General features: G+C 44.1%; 1 protein-coding gene across 5 annotated transcripts in view; it reads right to left on the bottom strand.

Annotated features, from left to right (window-relative positions):
* The window catches only part of Ino80d (INO80 complex subunit D), a 64,015-nt gene that overhangs the window by 27,867 nt on the left and 17,896 nt on the right, over positions 1-18,252 (bottom strand). For 4 of the 5 annotated variants that reach the window (XM_005361491.3, XM_026786108.1, XM_013351681.2 and 1 more), the window contains exons 3-6: positions 16,280-16,370; positions 15,925-16,171; positions 8,773-9,503; positions 2,121-2,229 (exon numbers count right to left, since the gene is read on the bottom strand). In XM_005361491.3, coding sequence (XP_005361548.1) covers positions 2,121-2,229; positions 8,773-9,503; positions 15,925-16,142 — 1,058 coding nt within the window. In that variant the 5' untranslated portion in view covers positions 16,143-16,171; positions 16,280-16,370. Of the gene's footprint in view, positions 1-2,120; positions 2,230-8,772; positions 9,504-15,785; positions 15,838-15,924; positions 16,172-16,279; positions 16,371-18,252 lie in introns of those variants that run through there. The other variant, XM_026786109.1, reaches the window with a different exon arrangement.

Here is an 18,252-nt window from a genome sequence, read left to right as displayed (position 1 = left end):
AGACACATATGCTCCTAGCAGCACCAATTTACTTCAAAAAGGATAATGGGCACTGAAGACCCTCCATATGGAGTTTGCTTTTGTGTGTGTGTGTGTGTGACAAAGTCAGCTACTGGGCAAGAAACTGCCCTTGCCTCAAATGTTGACAGTATGCTGTGCAAATTGAACAAACAGGATGCAAAAGGTGACTGCCGAAGTTTGCCAAGACAAGGTAGGACAGTTCTTCAAAATTCCTGCTTCTCAAAATAGTCTGTCAGATATTCTAGGCCTCTAGGCCAAAAATGGATACAACATTGCAGAGGAACCCTGGGGTGACTGAACAGGCAGCCAGATGTCTCTGTCATTTCTTTCAGTTTTGGAAGTTGTTTGCAGTGCACTTCCTCTTTACTAAGGTAACATCATATCCTTCTGGGGTCTTTGATAGAGTTGAAGACTAGACAGTCTTAATTATAGATTTCCTTAGTTATGATAGAAGGTAAATTAGGTACAGAGCTTGACTCATCAAGATAGAATAATGAAATATTTTCTTCAAATATGCCAAATACAAATAGACTGGATACCATATAGTTCTTACCTGATAATTGTTCTTAGTATTTATAGTTTCATTATGTTAGAGTTAAAAAACCTTTCCTTTCTATTTAGACAAAAAGGAGGAAATGCTGTGGAACAATCTTTCTGCACATTAGATTTGTCACTAGGATTGGTTTCATGAAAAGCTGAACAGCTAATAATCAGGATTCTGGAAGCAGAGAAGATGCAGGGGAATAGGGTGGAGACACAGAGAGTCAACAACCAGATACAGAAGAAACAGGATATGCAGATGAGGTAACAAGCCATGAGCCACATGGCAGCATGTAAATTAAATGGAAATAGGTTAAGTTTTAATCGCATAAATTAACGAAAATGGGTTAAGTTATAAGGGCTAGTTAAAAATAAGCCTAAGCTATTGGCAGAGCTTTCATAGTTAATAAAAGTCTCCATATCAGGATTTGGGAGCTAACAAGAGGGATAGAAAAATTCACCTACAGGATCAGTGTCTGATGTCAAATGAGGTGGCCTCTATTTTGTTGGGTATTTATGTAAATCCCAAATTTTTGTTTTGTTTTGTTTGTTTTTTTTTTGAGACAGGGTTTCTCTGTAGCTTTGGAGCCTGTCCTGGAACTAGCTCTTGTAGCCCAGGCTGGCCAACTCACAGAGATTCATGCGCCCCTGACTCCCAAGTGTTGGGATTAAAGGCATGCGCCACCACCGCCCGACTAAATCCCAAATTTTTAACTAAATGATTAGCTCAGGTCATGAGCAATATCTTCTGGCCCTACCAACAAAGATGTCATATGATTTGCTCACAATGCACTCTTTATATTGCTAAAGTAGTCACTAAATTTTTGTAATATTATTACAAAGAAAACGAACATTCATTATCCACAGACCCTTGAACAAACAAATACCTTCTTTATAAAACACACTGGGAAAACACTAAAGAGGACTATAAAAACACTGAGCCAGTTTTTGCCGAAGTGAGCTGAACTCAAGAGTCACCTCCAGAAACACTTAGCACAAGAAAAGCATCACACGTGGTCAATCCTTTAGAAGAGAGTGAGATACAAAAGCAGTACTTTGCAGGGCCTGTGCTCAGGAGGCAGAAACAGGAAGTCAAGTTCAAGGCAACCTAGGCCACAGAGAGCTCCAGGTCAGCCAAGGTTAGAGACCCTGTCTCAAAACAAACAAACAAACAAACAAACAAACACCATTTCTAACTACCAGCTAAGAAGCACAGTGAGACTCTAGGTAGCCCTCAGTGATCAAGTTCTTTAGCCTCTGGGCATGTGGTCCACTTTTATAAGATGAAATTGCACCAGATACTCTTTAAGATCCCTTTCAATTCTATTCTATTAAACTGTACTCATCAGTGAATGGGAAAGACAGGGAAACGAATTTAGTAAGAAAACCTCAAAATTAACTTTGTTCAAACAATATAATCCATTTCTTCCCCAAATGAACTAACTTTAACTTTGCCTGACTATACCTAATTATAGCAGAGTAAAACTAAAGACACTGGCACAGACAGGAAGAAAGGCAAACTGCTACACACCCACAAAAGAAAACAAAGGGAAACTTACGTGTGTCTTTCATATCTGAGTGTTTCTCGGATGGACCATGCGACCTGGTACGGTGAGGCCTGATCCGAGTCCTCCGGCTCTTCTCCGCTCTCCTCAGACCAGTCCAACCCTGCAGCAGACAGTGGGAATGGAGAGGGCTGAGATGGCTCGTCAACAGCAAGGCAACGAGTCTGACTACCTGAGACCCACATGGCAGGAGAGCACCAGCTTCCACAAGTTGTCCTCCGACCTCCACAGGAGGGTAGTGGTACACACTACCACCATCAAAAGGAAACAATGAAACTGAAAAATAGTAAAATCCTGACAAAAACATGCCTCAAGTCCAGCAGTGGTGGCACATGCCTTTAATGCCAGCACTTGGGAAGCAGAAGCAGGCGGATCTCTGTGAATTCGAGGCCAGCTTGGTCTACAAAGCAAGTTCCAGGACAGCCACGGCTACACAGAGAAACCCTGTCTCGAAAAACAAAAAACAAAACAAATATCTAAAATACATAAAGCCCTCCAAATGAATTTCCCTTCTTATTCTTACAAGGATGTACGACAAAACACAATCGGCTTTAAAAACATGCCATTTTAACAGTACGGCTGTGCTGGCCTCCAAGAATAAACTTCATAATGTGCTTTGTTAATCATCGGGAAACAGCACAAGCAAAGAAACTGAGTTCCCAGTACATAAAAGGTAAAATTATCCAAATATCAAAATGTCATACATTAAATTAAAAAAGAGTCATACATTAAAACAATATTTTAAACGAGAAAAGGCCATCAAGGTCAAAGGTGGCAGTGCAGCTAACTGGGACAGCACCTGACAAGAATGCACAAAGTACCGGGTTCAATCCCCAACACAACCTAAAGCCAAGTATGGCAGCACATGCCTGTGATCCCAGCCCTTAAAAGATGGAGGAAAGGCAGGCCAGAAGTTCAGTGTCATCCTCAGCTCTCAAAAACAGAACAGTAAACAGGGCAAGGAAAGCCAGACATGGCAACTCATGCCTTTCACCTCAGCATCTGGAAGGGAAAAGCAGAAGCAGAGGCAGGTGTGTATCTCTGTGGGTATGAGGCCAGCCTCATCTCATGTTCACTTCCAGGTCAGCCAGGGCTACATGATCAAAGACTCTAACTCAAGAAAAAAGAGGAGTAGTGAGAAAAGTAATTTATATGTTCAGGCAAGAAAAAGTGCCAATGGAGTCACGCAGCGAAAGTGGCCCTGGGCAACATGAAGACAGGTGTGTTTCTCCACTGTAAAACTAACTGTAAGCAAAGCAAATCTTGATCTTGGCCTCCTATCTCCTGATCTAACAGCTAACTGACAGAACCAGCCCAGGGGCCCATAAATGTGATCCCAGTGCAGACATGGCCAGTGGCCAGAGCACATCACAATCTCCTCCTGAGTCTTAGGTCTCTAATCCACTGAACTTTAAAAACACAAAAAAAGGAAGCCAGTTGGCGGTGGCCTGCACCTTTAATCCCAGGCAGAGACACACGGATCTGTTTAAGGAGAGTTCTGAGACAGCCAGGGCAGTTACGGAGAAACCCTTTCCCAAAACAAACACCAACAAAAAAATTTGATTATTTTTGGTAAACTTTATTCAAAAAGTGAAGAAAAATGAGTCAGGCAGGCACAGTAGTGAAGTCATTCACAGGGCCCTTGACAGCCTAAGGACACTCTTAATTCAAGGTCAAAACAGCCTACAAACAACAAAAAAATCAGGAACTGGCAGCTCGTCAGGGTCCTTGCAGTCAAGACTAAGGACCAGAATACAATCCTCAAAAGAACATACTGTCTGACCTCAGCGTGTGCTCCACAACTTTTATACATATGTGTGCGTGCGCGCACACCCACGCACACACACAATAAAGGCATCCAAAAAATCAGTCTTACAGATATTTGAAAACAAGTAACAGTAAGGAGCGGGGGAGGCTTTACAAAAATAACTGTGTAAACAGTTCTAGTCATCAGTAAAAGCATTAATTAAAAAAATGGATGAAAAGGTAAAGAGATAAATACAAAATAAATACTGGTTCATAAACCATGCAGACAAACATTCAACTATCTTATTAAATATCGTCTGTAAAGTCTCAGGAGTCTGAATGTCAGCACCACTTTCCAGCATGCGCTCACACCTGTGTGATGCAGACAACACGGCGGTGCAAGGGCAGAAGACCGCCCAGGCGGCAGCACCAAACCCAAATCGTCACCAGGTTCTTCACAAGGCACCTCTTGGCATTGGAAAGGCAAAGAAATGGCAGAGTATAGGGAGTTTTACGTACAAGTGCTCTTACCTGTTAAAAATTATCTACTTTATTACATCTCAGCCCAAGTACTATCTAGCATACTGTTGACTAAGCATGAAATACCCGTGAAGCTCCTCTGCTGTGTGAGGAAAGATACTGATGACTGCTTTAGCTGCAGCCTGGATCACCAGCTTTGGTTTCATTCAGGTTACTTTTAGTTTAGACTTTCTTACTTTTGAGATAAAGTCTCCTGTAGCCTAGGCTGCCCATTAAGGTAAAAAGATGACCTTAAACTTCTGATCCTCCTGTCTCAGGCATCTATCCTCCACCAGGTTTGTGCAGTTCTGGGGATCAAACCAAGTGTCCCGTGGTTCCTATGAGCACCTACCACAGCTACATCCACAACCCTCAGCGTCATTATTCTCTTTCTTTCAATGCCTTTCATTGATGCGTGTGAATGAATGTTAGAGCAGAGAACATGGAGGAAGACGTCCTCTGGCTTCCACACTCACATGTGCACATATGATCTTGCATGTACGTGTACACACATATATATACTTACTACACACAGAAAAAGGAAAAGGGCCAGCGGGACGACTCAGAGGCTAAAGATCCTCACGGCACAAGCTAGGCCCATGCCATCTCTGGAACCCAGGTGAAGGCTGGAGAGAACCAGCACAGAGCTGACCTCTGACCTCTGACCTTACACACGCACCACACCACAGGCTCTGGCCCCTCCCATCCACACCATTCCCGCAACTCTAGTTTTCATTATATAGTTTAAGGAAAAATTAAAGATGTTATACTAATTCCTTTGCTGCTAATCTACAATAGTTTAAAGTAATACAAACTGGAAATAATTTAAATTCAGCCATGACAAATTATGCTATATGAAAAAATATTAACTTGAAAATACATTATGCAAGATTTTTTTTAAAGAGGTTCTGAATAAGTATGTATAAAAGGAACTCAATTTAACCTACTTTATAGAATTTACCAAGGTCATTTACAAATGGATATTTAATAGATTTGGAGATATCTTATTATTTTACTTACTATAATCCAGAAGTTTTATTAAGATAATTTAATACCAGGTAAAAAAGTTAAGAGGTCTAGAAGAAAGCCCACCACTCTCATTTACAATAAAACCTCCCATCCCAATCCATTCTCCATGGGTAGGCAATGTCAACAGCCTGGGATCTGTATTTCACCCACACAGGCAAATATCTATGCACATACATGAGCAATGAATATACTGATGCTCCTGCATACTTCCTTCTGTCTACCTAGTTCTTACAAAAGAGAACATAATCCTTCTTGACTTTCTCCCACCAGTAAGTCACGTTAAACACAGCCCAGTGAGACTCACTCTTCACAACAGCTGTGCCACAGTGTATGAAACATGTATGCACATGACTCACTCAGGTTAGCGTCAAACGGCTAATTCTGAAAGCAATTATACAATAAACGCTGCACGTTTATCATACATTTCGATATTCACAGCTAGGATAGAATCCCAAAAGTGAACTTAATAACTATGTATATAAAATACTATATATTATATATGTATTTGTATATGTGTAGCTTGGGGGTTTATTTTACTATTTTATGTGTATGAGTGTTTGCCTGCTTATATGTCTGTGCACTATGTACATGCTTGGTGCCCATGGAGGGCAGGGAAAAGCACCAGATCATCCGGAACTGGAGGTTCAGGAGGCTGAAAGCCACAATGTGGGTACTGGGAATTGAACACAAGTTCTCTCCATACAGTTTTATTTTTTAAGATTATTTTTTAAGAGTATATAAGAACTGGGTGGTGGTGGTGGTGCAAACCTTTAATTCCAGCACTCAGGAGGCAGAGACAGGTGGATCTCTTGCCTGGTCTACAATGCAAGTTCCAGGACAGGCTGCAAAGCTACAGAGAAACCCTGTCTCAAAAAGAAGAGTATATAAGAGTATGTCACATATCTGTGGGTACCCTTGAGTCCAGACAAGGGGACTAGAATCTTTGGAACTGGAGTCCCCCAAACTCAGGTGCTATGGAAGAGAGGCAAGTGTTCTTAACAGCTGCATCATCTCTTGCTGATTTCTGAAACAGGGACTCACTCTAAAGTCAAGATAGGCTTTAAACTCAAGCTAATTTTCTTGCCTCGATCTCCAAAGTGCTGGACTACAGCGAGGAGTCAGAAGCCCCAAACTACTTACTTTGTAATTAGCTGATAGTCACCCTGTTCACCAACAATGTACAAATATCACGTGTTCACCAAGGGGATCTTTCCAGTCTGGCAATTCACTGTTTTATTTCCCAGCCTGCTATGGGAATTGAGGTTTCCACTGACCACTCATATTTCTTTTCTGCTTTTTCAAGATTGGGTTTCTCTAGGTAGCCCTGGTTGTCCTGGAACTCCCTCTGTAGACCAGGTTGGCCTTGAACTCTTAGAGATCAGTACGCCTCTGCCTCTGCCTCTGCTCCCCAGTGCGGGAATTAAAGGCGCTCGTCATCACTGCCCGGCCTGCACTTTTATTCCTCCTGCTATTCATATTCTTTACTGGCATTTCTACTGCTACCATATCAAGCAAATAATTCTTCCTATAGGTAGGATTTTAGCTCCTAACACATTCAAAACTATGTCATAGGGGCTGGAGTGATGGCTCGGCAGTTAATAAATCATACTGATCTTGCAGAAGACTTGATTCAGTTCCCAGCAGCCAGGGAATCCAACATTCAATTTTGAACTCTGTGGGTACCTGCACTCTGTGGGTACCTCCACATACAGACAGGCATATCTACAGGCAATTAAAATGTATCTTTAAAAATATGTATTCTCAGGGAAAGATAGTGGAGCATGCCTTTAATCCCAGCACTCAGGAAAGAGACGCAGGCAGATCTCCGTGAGTTCAAGACCAACCTAGTCTACAGAGTTCTAGAATAGCCAAGGCTACACAGAGAAACCCTGTTTTGAAAAACAAGTAAAATAAATAAATAAATAAATAACTTTTCTCTTGCTCAATGGTAAAAGCATCTATGAAACAGTTCAACATGAATCCAATCCCCAGACTCCTCCACACGCACTTGTGCTCACAACACACAAGTGCACACAGACAACACACAAAGAGTAGAATAATAAGTCTTATCTTCTCTTATTTCTCAAACATAAACATGAGCTACCATGAGCACTAATACCATTTCTTCAATGATTGTTTTGGGGGATTGGGTTCACTACTGATGTGGGAGTGTCATATATCAATCTGTTGATTTCATTGGTTAAGCAATAAAGAAACTGCTTGGCTGGTCCTCATAGGTTAAAACATAGGTGGGAGGAGTAAACAGAACAGAATGCTGGGAGGAAGAGGAAGTGAGCTCAGACTCTGACGACAGCTCTCGTCTTGGGGGCAGACGCCTCAGAGAGATGCCAGGCTCCTCTCTCCTGGGCAGACGCATTAAGCTCAGACCCAGGATGGAAGTAGGCTAGAATCCCCCCTCCCCCCCAAGCCACCTCGTGGGCTACACAGATAATTGGAAATGGGCTAGTCCAGGTGCGAGAGTTAGCCAAGAAGAGGCTAGATAGAAATGGGCCAAGCAGTGTTTAAATGAATATAATTTGTGTGTTGTTATTTTGGAGCATAAGCTAGCCATGTGGGCGGCCGGGTGCTGGGGACGCAGCCCCCGCCGATCCTATTACTACACACTACAAAACCCTGACTGTCCTGGAACTCGCTAAGCAGACACGATCTTCCTGCTCTGCCTCCCAAGTGCTGAGATAACAGTCACGTGGCACTGTGCCTGGCTCATTCACAAAGTCTAAAGGAAAGAACTCTGAGCAGAGATAATGACGTTACCCACAGGAGACAGTGATACAGTGTCTGGTTCACAGACTGTAGTAAAGTCTCCCGAGGCTGAGACAGAAACATCCTTTGAGCTAAGAACTGGCCAGTCTATACAACACAGCAAGGCCCTCCTAAGATACCAACAATTTCAATGAACGCACAGATACTGATACACAGAGGATACAACCAAACACAACCATTTTTTTATATATGGCTATAAATATTAATGAAGGCTATGATTATCTCCATGCTCACGAAAGCAAAGCTAATAAACTTAGAGTAGAAAAGGAACTAGGCTAAGAAGAAATGGGTTCACTGGAAGAGGAAGACACAAAAAGCAATGGGGGATTAAATATCGTGAGAATACATTATATGTTCATATGTAATTGTCAAAAAATCATTTTTAGAATTTCAAGAGTTTAATTTTCAAAAGTTATGACAGAAATTCTAAACGATCAGTTCAGCCCTGTGTCTATCCACCAGGAATTTCCCACGCAGAAGCATGCTTTCTGTGTGTGGTCTGCTGAGATACACAACGTGACAGACAGCTGTCACACAGAATAGATACGTAAAAGAGAGGCCGACCCACCTAGGTGAGGGAACAGGTCTGCGTCCAGCTGGTGCTTTTGGGTGCACAGTTTCACCAGTCTCTGCAGTCGGCTTATACAGGACAAGTGTGGAGAGAAGGCGGTGGCTTTCATGAGGACTCGGTCAGTCCTGGGGACATCTGAGATGGGAACCCGACTGGATGGAAGGAGGGGCAGAGGCCTCTTGTTAGAGGCCTGCCTTGTTTGTGCTATAGAGTGTGTGCTGGGGGCCACTCCCTGCATTGGTAGGCTGGTGTTCTGAGGTTGAGGTGACTTGCAGACTGAACCCTGGGGTGGCGCTGGAGGCTTTACAGAAGTAGAGAGAGGTGACAAGTGGGCATGCTGCTGTGGAGGTGCAGGAGGGGTGCTAAAGTGCTCTTGCCGAACTTTCAAAATCTCTGTCTCTCTCTGGCGCTGCCGGTTCTGAGCCAACTTGCTCTGCAACTTCTTTCTCACGGTCACCCCTTTCTTTAGGTCATCATCTTCCTCATTGAAAGCAAAGGGATCTTCGAACTCAGTTTCCAGGTAGTGGAGAGGGACTCTTGACCCAGGTGGAGAGAGGGACATGCTATCCAGTCCATTGGGCATCTTCAAGGCCAGCGTAGGCACTGTCAGGCTAAACGCCATGGCATCCATCTGGTGCCTGACCTTCACCTCATCTACCGGATCATTCTTTTTCTTCCTCTCTTTTTTCGGGATAAAGCCAAGTACCTGCAAGTGGCTGTTGCAGTACCTGCAACAGTGGACATATGTGAGAGAATGCTCTTCATATACATATATAAACACACATACTACAGAATCTAAATCCTAATATACACATATATAAACACACATACTACAGAATCCAAATCCTAATATATATAAACACACATACTACAGAATCTAAACCCTAATATACACATATATAAACACACATACTACAGAATCCAAATCCTAATATACTACACATCAGATGGCCAGGCCAGGTGTGGTAGCACAGGCCTCTAATCCTAGCACTTGGAAGGTGTAAGAGGATCAGGAGTTCAAAGCTAGTTTGTAGACCCTTGTTCTTAATCCCAGCACTCCAGAGGCAGAGGCGGGTGAATCTCTAAATTTGAGGCCTGGTCTACAAAGTGAGTTCCAGGGCAGCCAGGGCTACATAAAGAAACCCTGTCTTCAAAAATCAAAAAACAACAAAGTTCTAGCGAGAAATATGGTAGCACAGCCTGTAACACTAATACTTAGAAGAGTTAGGTAGGAGACCATAAGTTCAAAATTAGCCTGGGCCACACAGCAAGACACTAGCTCAAAAGATAAAATGGAAAAGGCAACTCTCATTCCTCTCCAGCTGTCTCCAACTGAGGTCCATGTCACTCTGATAACGCAGTGTGGTCTGCTCGAGTGCAGAGGCCAGCAGACAACAGCAGGTCTGTCCCCTGGTGAGCAGTTGGACCGCTGTGCTCGTCTGTGCTCACAGCACACTAAGAGCTCATCAAAAGTCTGAAGATCCCCTCAAAGTCTCTTGTGGAAAAAACATTACATTCCAAAGCTACTTAAGTTCCTGAGTTACCAAGGTCATGTAACATAACCCTGATATGTGCCACCCACACTCACATCCACCAAACACACACCCAGTCACACACACCAAACACACACACACAGTCACACACAGCAGAGTCACACACACCAAACACACACACACACCCACACAGCAGAGTCACACACACCAAACACACACCCACACACACAAACACAGCACACTCACACCCACACCAAACACACAGCACACACTCACAAATACACCCAGTCACACACATACAGCACACTCACACCCACCAAAGTTACACACCAAACACACACAGCACACTCACACTCATACACCAAACACACCCACACACTCAAATACATACACATTGACACCACACACTGATACACACCACACACACACACACACACACACGAGCAAGGATGGCATGGTTAGTGGAATGAGCATTTTAGTAGGCAGAGATGTAAGAACACAGACTGCCCCCTGCAGCCCAGCTGAAGTAGGCACTGAAATAAAGCCCTTGATTCAGATTACTCCACTACATCTACAAAACTGAATCTGCCCACTTCCCCAAGGGAAACTGACCAAGCTGGGGTTTGAGATAAAAATTAAAGCTCATGATGACTTCCCCAACGGGCAAACTACCTTTGTAACTTAGATACCATGAATGATACAGCCCTGTACATAATGAGAAAACATAGACCTGTTATACCAATTAACCATCCTGAAAATCTGTCAAGAGTCTGTGGAACAGAATATTCTCTAATCCATATTCTTCATGTTCCCACAGCACGTTAACAAGTGTGCCATCAAAATATACCCCACACTTAAGTCAATTTGGAAAATTATGGCTTAACCAAAATGACATAGTAATTTTGTTGTTGCCTGCTTCTGCTGAAAAACATTCTCAAAGAATTATGGATAACAGCATGTAGCTCCAAGAGGGAGATACACCCTCCTGGAGTCTGTCAGTGTTCCCCAAAGCTATCTGAAGAAGGAACCCGTTAATGAAGCAAGCAAGTGACATCTCCACACAACACTGGGCAGACCCCACATATATTCTACACTGAACAGAGCCCTAAGACTGGGCAGTAAGGAAAGCAGTGTTAGGAAAAACTAGTAACTAAGAAGTTAAGAAGAAGAATGAACAATACCAGTACTGGTGTACCAGCCTTTAATCCAAGCACTTGTGAGGGAGAGAGAGGCAAAAGGACCAGGAGTTCAGTCACTTTCCTCAATACAGGTAGTTCAAGCCCAGTCTGGGAGACTTGAACCACAGAATCAAAACCTAACAGTCAAAGAGGGAAACACAGTAGTCACACACTAACAAGTCCAGCTACTCAGAATACCAAGGGAGGCGGACAACAAGTTCAAGGCCAGCCTGGGATGTGTAGCAAGAATTTTATCTCAAAATAAAAAAGGGCTCAGTGATTAAGAGCACTAGCTATTCTTCCAGAGGACCCAGGTTCAATTCCCAGCACCCACGTGGCAGCTCACAACTGTTCTGTAACTCCAGTTCAGAATGGTAAGGCAGGATTTTATATTCAGGGAGAAGGAGATGGCTAGCGGATAAGAGTGTTCACTACTCAGTCACGAGGGACAGGGTCCAGATCCAAACACCAACGCTGAGCAGCTCACAAACGCCTACCTCATCAATCAACCATTTCCCCAGGTAGAATGTCAAATCTGTGTTTGCGTATTTACTTTAAATGTTGTGCAGAACTAAACCTTCTAGTTCAGTCAGGAAAAATTTTGCCTCTTTAAGAGAAGCAGCTCAAGTCAGGTGGTGGTGGCACACGCCTTTAATCCCAGCACTCAGGAGGCAGAGGCAGGGGGAATCTCTGTGTTTGAGGACAGCCTGGTCTAGAGTGAGTTCCAGGACAGCCAGGACTACACAAGAGAAACCCTGTCTCAAAAGACAAAAACAAACAAACAAACAAACAAAAAAGCAGGGCTCTCTTCTGATCTTGGAAAAAAAAGCCAAGGAGGAGAAGTGCCATGAATGATAACCAAAACTGAACACTACAGCAACGCATTTACAGTGGCCCCTGAGTGACCCAGAGAGGGTTGGTATTGGATTCGGGGTGAGGGATCAGCCCTCGGACCCCGAGAACCACACACACATTAAGGAGCTCAGTGTTTTCTTCCTTGCTGCGCTAAGCACCTGTTTTTGAATTTTAGGCTCTGTAATCTGAAATTCTAAAAAAGAACCCCAAATCGCCTCTCTATGAGCTCACTCTGGTGGACTCCCACTGAAAATAAAAAATACTCATGACAGCAGGCGGATCACTGTGAGTTCGAGGCCAGCCTGCTCTATTAACGCTAGTTCTGTAACAGGCTCCAAAGCTACAGAAACCCTATCTCGCAAAACCAAAAAAAAAAACAAAAAACTTATGACATAAGCAATGTACAGGTTTTTTGGCCAGTTTATGCAGGTTAACATTTGTTTACTTTAAACAAGGACAAAACATAAACACAGAGGGAGTGTGTGTAAATTTTCTACCCTAACAAAGTGTCTAAAACCGTGTTCCAAAATGATCACTGTGACCTGGAGAATGGAAAGAAGCAGGAAGGACCATAAGTGAAAGTATTTTTCCTACGACTGTAAAAGATAATCAATTACAACCCATTTCTTAAAAACAGGACAATGTAGCCAGGCGGTGGTGGTGCACACCTTTAATCTCAGCACTTGAGAGCCAAAGGCAGGCAGATCTCTGAGTTCAAGGCCAGCCTGGTCTACAGAGTGAGTTCCAGAACAGCCAGGGCTACATAAAAAAAAAAACCCTGTCTAGAAAAAAATAGAATTAAACAAACAAAAAGCACAATGTAAAGCAGAGAAAAAAATAGCACAGTGTTCTTAATAAATTCACAAATTCTAGTGGCAAAAGTATGCCCTTAAAGTGAAAATACAGTCAGCAAGGGGGGGGGGCGTGAGGTAGGGCATCTAGCAGAGTCCCAGAGAGCCAGAGGCTCTTGCAGTAGCAAAGGCCGACCCTGGGCACAGGGGTGCAGCTTGAGAATTGCAGTTATCTGTCCCCTCCCGGCCCGTCTTTCCTCAACTGTGGCGCTTTCCTAAAGAGCCAATGTAATGATCTGTCCTGTCCCTTTAAGAGACAAGTCCCACTTGGGGGGGGGGGGCAATCCCTCCCTCCACCCATCTGCTGAGGCAGGCAGGTCTTCACTTCTGCTTGCAGGGGCCTCTCTCTCTATGAGGCAGCTCTGGTCCCACTTCTTCCCTTCCCTCCCTTCTGTTTCTCTCTGCCTCTCTCTCTCTCTCTCTCTCTCTCTCTCTCTCTCTCTCTCTCTCTCCCTCTCTCCTCTTCTCCCCTTCCATAACCCACTAAATCTCACTCTCTCTCCTCTCCTCCCCTTCCATAGCCCACTAAATCTCTCTCTCTCCTCTTCTCCCCCGTTCCACTAAGTAAATATCCAACCTCACTCTGCATGGCGTGCCTATCCATGACTCTGTCTCTCACCCGCCACATGGCTCCTTGCCCGGGAGACCTGCAGCATGGTCTCATGGTGTGCCCATCTGTCTCTCTCCTGGTGGGAATGGCTGCCCCATTGAGGTTTCTCACCCATCAAGCGGCTTCCTACCTGGGACTCGTGGCCTGCTGCAGCCACTCGGACCTGCGACTGGCTGCTCTCGGGACTGCTGCCCACTGCGCCGCTTAGGGACCTGCAGCGTTTCTGCCACTGCAGCCACTTGGGGATCTGCAGCATTTTTACTTTTACCATGACAGCCAGCCCGACCCTAAATGAAACTCTTTCCGTTGTAGCTGATGCCAGTCCCTATGTCCCGCCTATGCCGATCTCCAAGGCACTCCAGTGACCTAACATGGGTCTCCGCTTCCAGGAGGACCATTGCTTTTGGGGTGATTTCAGCACTGCCTCCTCAGCCAGATTCCCATCGTCATTCTGTAATAATGGTCTCAGGAATGGTATCCTGAAGCCAAATCCCTTCCTCCTATTCTAGTGCTGCCTACCACTCTGGGGACCTCTCCATTGCCATAACGTAAGTAGGGGCAAGGAGAAGAAAACAATTGGGAATCTGTCCTCCACCGAGGTAGAAAATAGTTCATTTGCTAAGACGCAAAGCAAACCAACCAAGACCCTTAATGGAAGGTGTAATAGGCCCTGCTCCAGCAGTCTGGACGAGTGAGGTGAGGACCACGGAGACCACGGCTGTCCTAGTCCACGCTCCATCACCACAGCTGGCTCAGGCCTGGCCCAGCATGAAGTCTGGTGGACTGATCACTCCTCCCTCAGGCTGCAGAACTACTGACCAATGCTTCTTAAAGTCTCTCTTGAACCCTAGGCTTAGCTCTGTGTGCTCAGTATCTGGGCCAAGAGGTTCCACATACTGTATGTGGCAAATTGTGAGGTGCATCTCCCCGAGACAGGGATCCAGAAGGACACCAGTGCCTTGGCAAGAGTCTGAAGAACAGGAAACGGTATCCTCCCGGGGCTGAGGGACTGACTTTTGGTGACAGAACGGTTCTCCCACACCCATCCAGGACGGGGCCACAAGCATCTGCAGCTGTGGAGCAATGGGCTAAAGTTCTCAGTGCTTAACTCTCAGTGTAAGCAACCACCTATGAGAGACATCTGCCACAGTAGACAGGGTCAGGCTAAAAATGAGACCCACCCCACCCCGCATCCATGACCAGATTCTCCAGTGACTAAATGGCTTCCCCGAGCCTCCAGAGTGTTTTGTTCTCTGACACTCTGTGGCATTATCTTGTGACATTTAAGATAATAAGGATTAACTTTTTTTCTGATTCTAAAAATAATTGTTGGGGGCTGGAGAGATGGCTCAGCGGTTAAGAGCACTGACTCTTCTTCCAGAGGTCCTGAGTTCAATTCCGAGCAACCACATGGTGGCTCACAGCCATCTGTAATGAGATCTGGTGCCCTCTTCTGAAGTACAGGTATACATGCAGGCAGAATACTGTATACATAATACATAAATGAATAAATCTTTTAAAAAAATAATTGTTAAAATTCAAAAATGCTAGAAAAATATAAAGAGGATAATTAAGTTATTTTTTTAAAAAGTGAAAATTCAATTTCATAAATATAATGCACGTGGGACTCTTTAACCATAAAAGGCCACATTAGAAAACATTGTCAGTTATGGAGCAAATCTAATGAATGTTTCATTATTTTAAGTTCTTTCCCAACTATTACATCTTTTATTACCTTTCATGCAGGCACTTTTCCCCAAAACCCAAATCAATACTGATGGTAGCACTTAGCCAGTTCCTACGCTGTGGCAGCCAGTGGGCAAAAAGGCCAGCAGTTCCTTAAGTGGCCACCCACCAAACAGAGCAGCACTTCAAGAGTTAGCAGCAGTTTTCGGAAGGGGGGAGAAAGACACTCTTAATGTCCAGAAGTCTATGAAATCAATAAAAGAAGAAAATACCCAGACATACTTTAAAAGACCCTTAAAATGTACTGCTCCGCTTAAAAGAAATTGTTCTTTCTTACCCCCAGAAGTACTCCAAAGTTTCCTTGGACAGTCCCAGAACTCAACACTGAAATTTAACACACTGAAAAGAAACAGTATCAGAGAGACAAAATTCCAAGACTGTTAATGACCCACGCCCAGCTCCAAGATGGTTCTTACCTACGATCCTCTGATTTGGGAATGGGGTTGGTACAGCGCTGGCTGTTATACTTGGCCACATATTCACATTGCTTGAAGGGGGCGGTCTTGTCTTCCAGAACGTGTCTGATACAGAAAGCGTAACCGTTGAGTCGCCGCTGCTTGCACAGTTTGGGGCTATATGAGCACAAGGGCTTATTGTCAACCTCAGAGAAGTGTATATGTTTCCCTTCATACATCACGTGACTCTATTCCTTGTGAACATCAGCTAAAAGGCCACCACAAAAAAGAAACCCAAATGATAAACAAATCAGAGACTGTAAAGCCGACTCAAGGAGAGAATTTCACGGAGGGACTTGTGGTCTCTCAACCGTACCTGATTTTAAATCTTCTGCACCACAGCAATATGAAGAGAGCCCAGGGGGACCACAGTTTGGAATGCTCTCAATCAAAAGGAAGCAGATTGTCTACAAAACATCAAAGACCTCATTAACACAGAGATAAACAAAGTGAGCTCATCCAAAACATTAAATATGTGCCCGCCACCCTTCCTAAAGTGATGGAATGACTAGAATTTAATATTCCAAGTATGAGATCCAACAGGAACCAAATTATATTTACACTGTGACTAGCTCAAAGTGGCTCCGAGTTAGAGCCTCTTCCACCAGCTAACGCCAGAGTCTGTCTATACCTGTAATTTCAGCACTTGAAGGTGGCAGAAGGACCCGGAGTTCCAGGTCATCCTCAGCTACACAGTAAATTTGAGTATGTCTGGGCCACATAAGTGAGGAGAGGGTGGGCGATGGCAACACACGCCTTTAATCCCAGCACTTGGGAAGCAGAGTTCTTTGTGAGTTCGAGTCCAGTCTGGTCTACAGTGTGAGTTCTAGGATAGCCAGAACTGTTACACAGAGAAACCCTGTCCCAAAAATCCAAAAAAGTGAGGGGATGGGGGAAGAGTGGGAGCTGGAGAAATGGCTCAGCAGTTAAGAGCAATAGCTGTTTTGCCAGAGAACCTGGGTTCAATTCCCAGCACCCAAAGGATGGCTTACAGCCATCTCTAACTCCAGCCCCAGATCTCCACTAGGCACCCATGTGGTGCACTGACATACATGTAATCAAAATACCAAACAAATAAAAGAAAGGAAAAATTTCAAAAATAGTTCTTTACTACATTTTCTGCTACACTGACAAAATGTTTAGCAATTTGTTAAAAAATGTTTCTATGAAATACAAAACAGAGCTGTAACACACCTATAACCCCAGCATTTGGAAAGGTGAAGCAGGTGGTTTTCTTTGAGTTCAAGATCAGCCTGTTCTATATAGAGTTCTATGCCCTGAGTTCAGTCCTCCAGACCAACACAGTGAAAGGGAAAGAACTGACTCCTGCAAGTTCTCTTCTGATCTCCACACCTGTCCATGGCAAGTATGTATACAGAAGCAACAAACATGAAATAAAGAAATAAATGTAATAAAAATAAAAGAGAAGGAGGATGGGAGGTGGGGGAAGGCAGTAAGATATCTGGGGTGTGGGGGAGAGGTAAAGGCACCTGCTGCACAAGCCTAGCTACCCATGTTCCCTAAGTCAATCCTTGGAACCCACATAAAAGTAGGGGGAGAGAACCAACCCCCACAGAGTTGTTCTGACCTCTACATACATGCCGTAGCATGCATGCCCACAGGTACATCACATACACAATGATAAAAGTGAATAAAACTTCTAAGTGAGGCATGATGGTGTTCACCTGTGAGCTCTCAGCTCAACTGAGAGTCTGCCCCAATATATAAGGTGGAGATCAATGGAGGAGGACACCTGACATCAGCCTAGCACACACACACACAACACATGCCCAAAAAGAAAAAGTTAACACACACACACACACACACAAACACGTACCTAAAATAGAACAAATTTTGCTTTTAAAAGATGTTATTTGGGGGCTGACAAGGTGACAAGGTCAGTGGACCAAATCTGACAATTTGAGTTCAGTCCCAAGGACCCACATGGTGGGAGGAGAAAAACCAGTTCCTGAAAATGGTTCCCTGATCTCCACATACCCACCATGGCACTCACACATGAACACACACACACACACACACACACACACACACACACACAATGGAACGCTACTTCCTTCTAATATTCTGTCTGCCACACCTGTTCCATCCAAACCTGAATTTCTTGAGACCAAGCATTAGTCACTCAACCATATCTACACCATGCACTTCAGTGCTCAACAGTCAGTCAACAGCCAGTCAACAGTCAGTCACAAGCACCAACCACATCTACACCACGCACTTCAGTGCTCCCAACAGTCAATCAACAATCAGTCAACAGTCAGTCAACAG

The sequence above is a fragment of the Microtus ochrogaster genome, linkage group LG4 (genome assembly GCF_000317375.1).
Source record: "Microtus ochrogaster isolate Prairie Vole_2 linkage group LG4, MicOch1.0, whole genome shotgun sequence".
Taxonomy (NCBI): domain Eukaryota; kingdom Metazoa; phylum Chordata; class Mammalia; order Rodentia; family Cricetidae; genus Microtus; species Microtus ochrogaster.
This window is presented reverse-complemented; position numbering and strand designations above follow the sequence as displayed.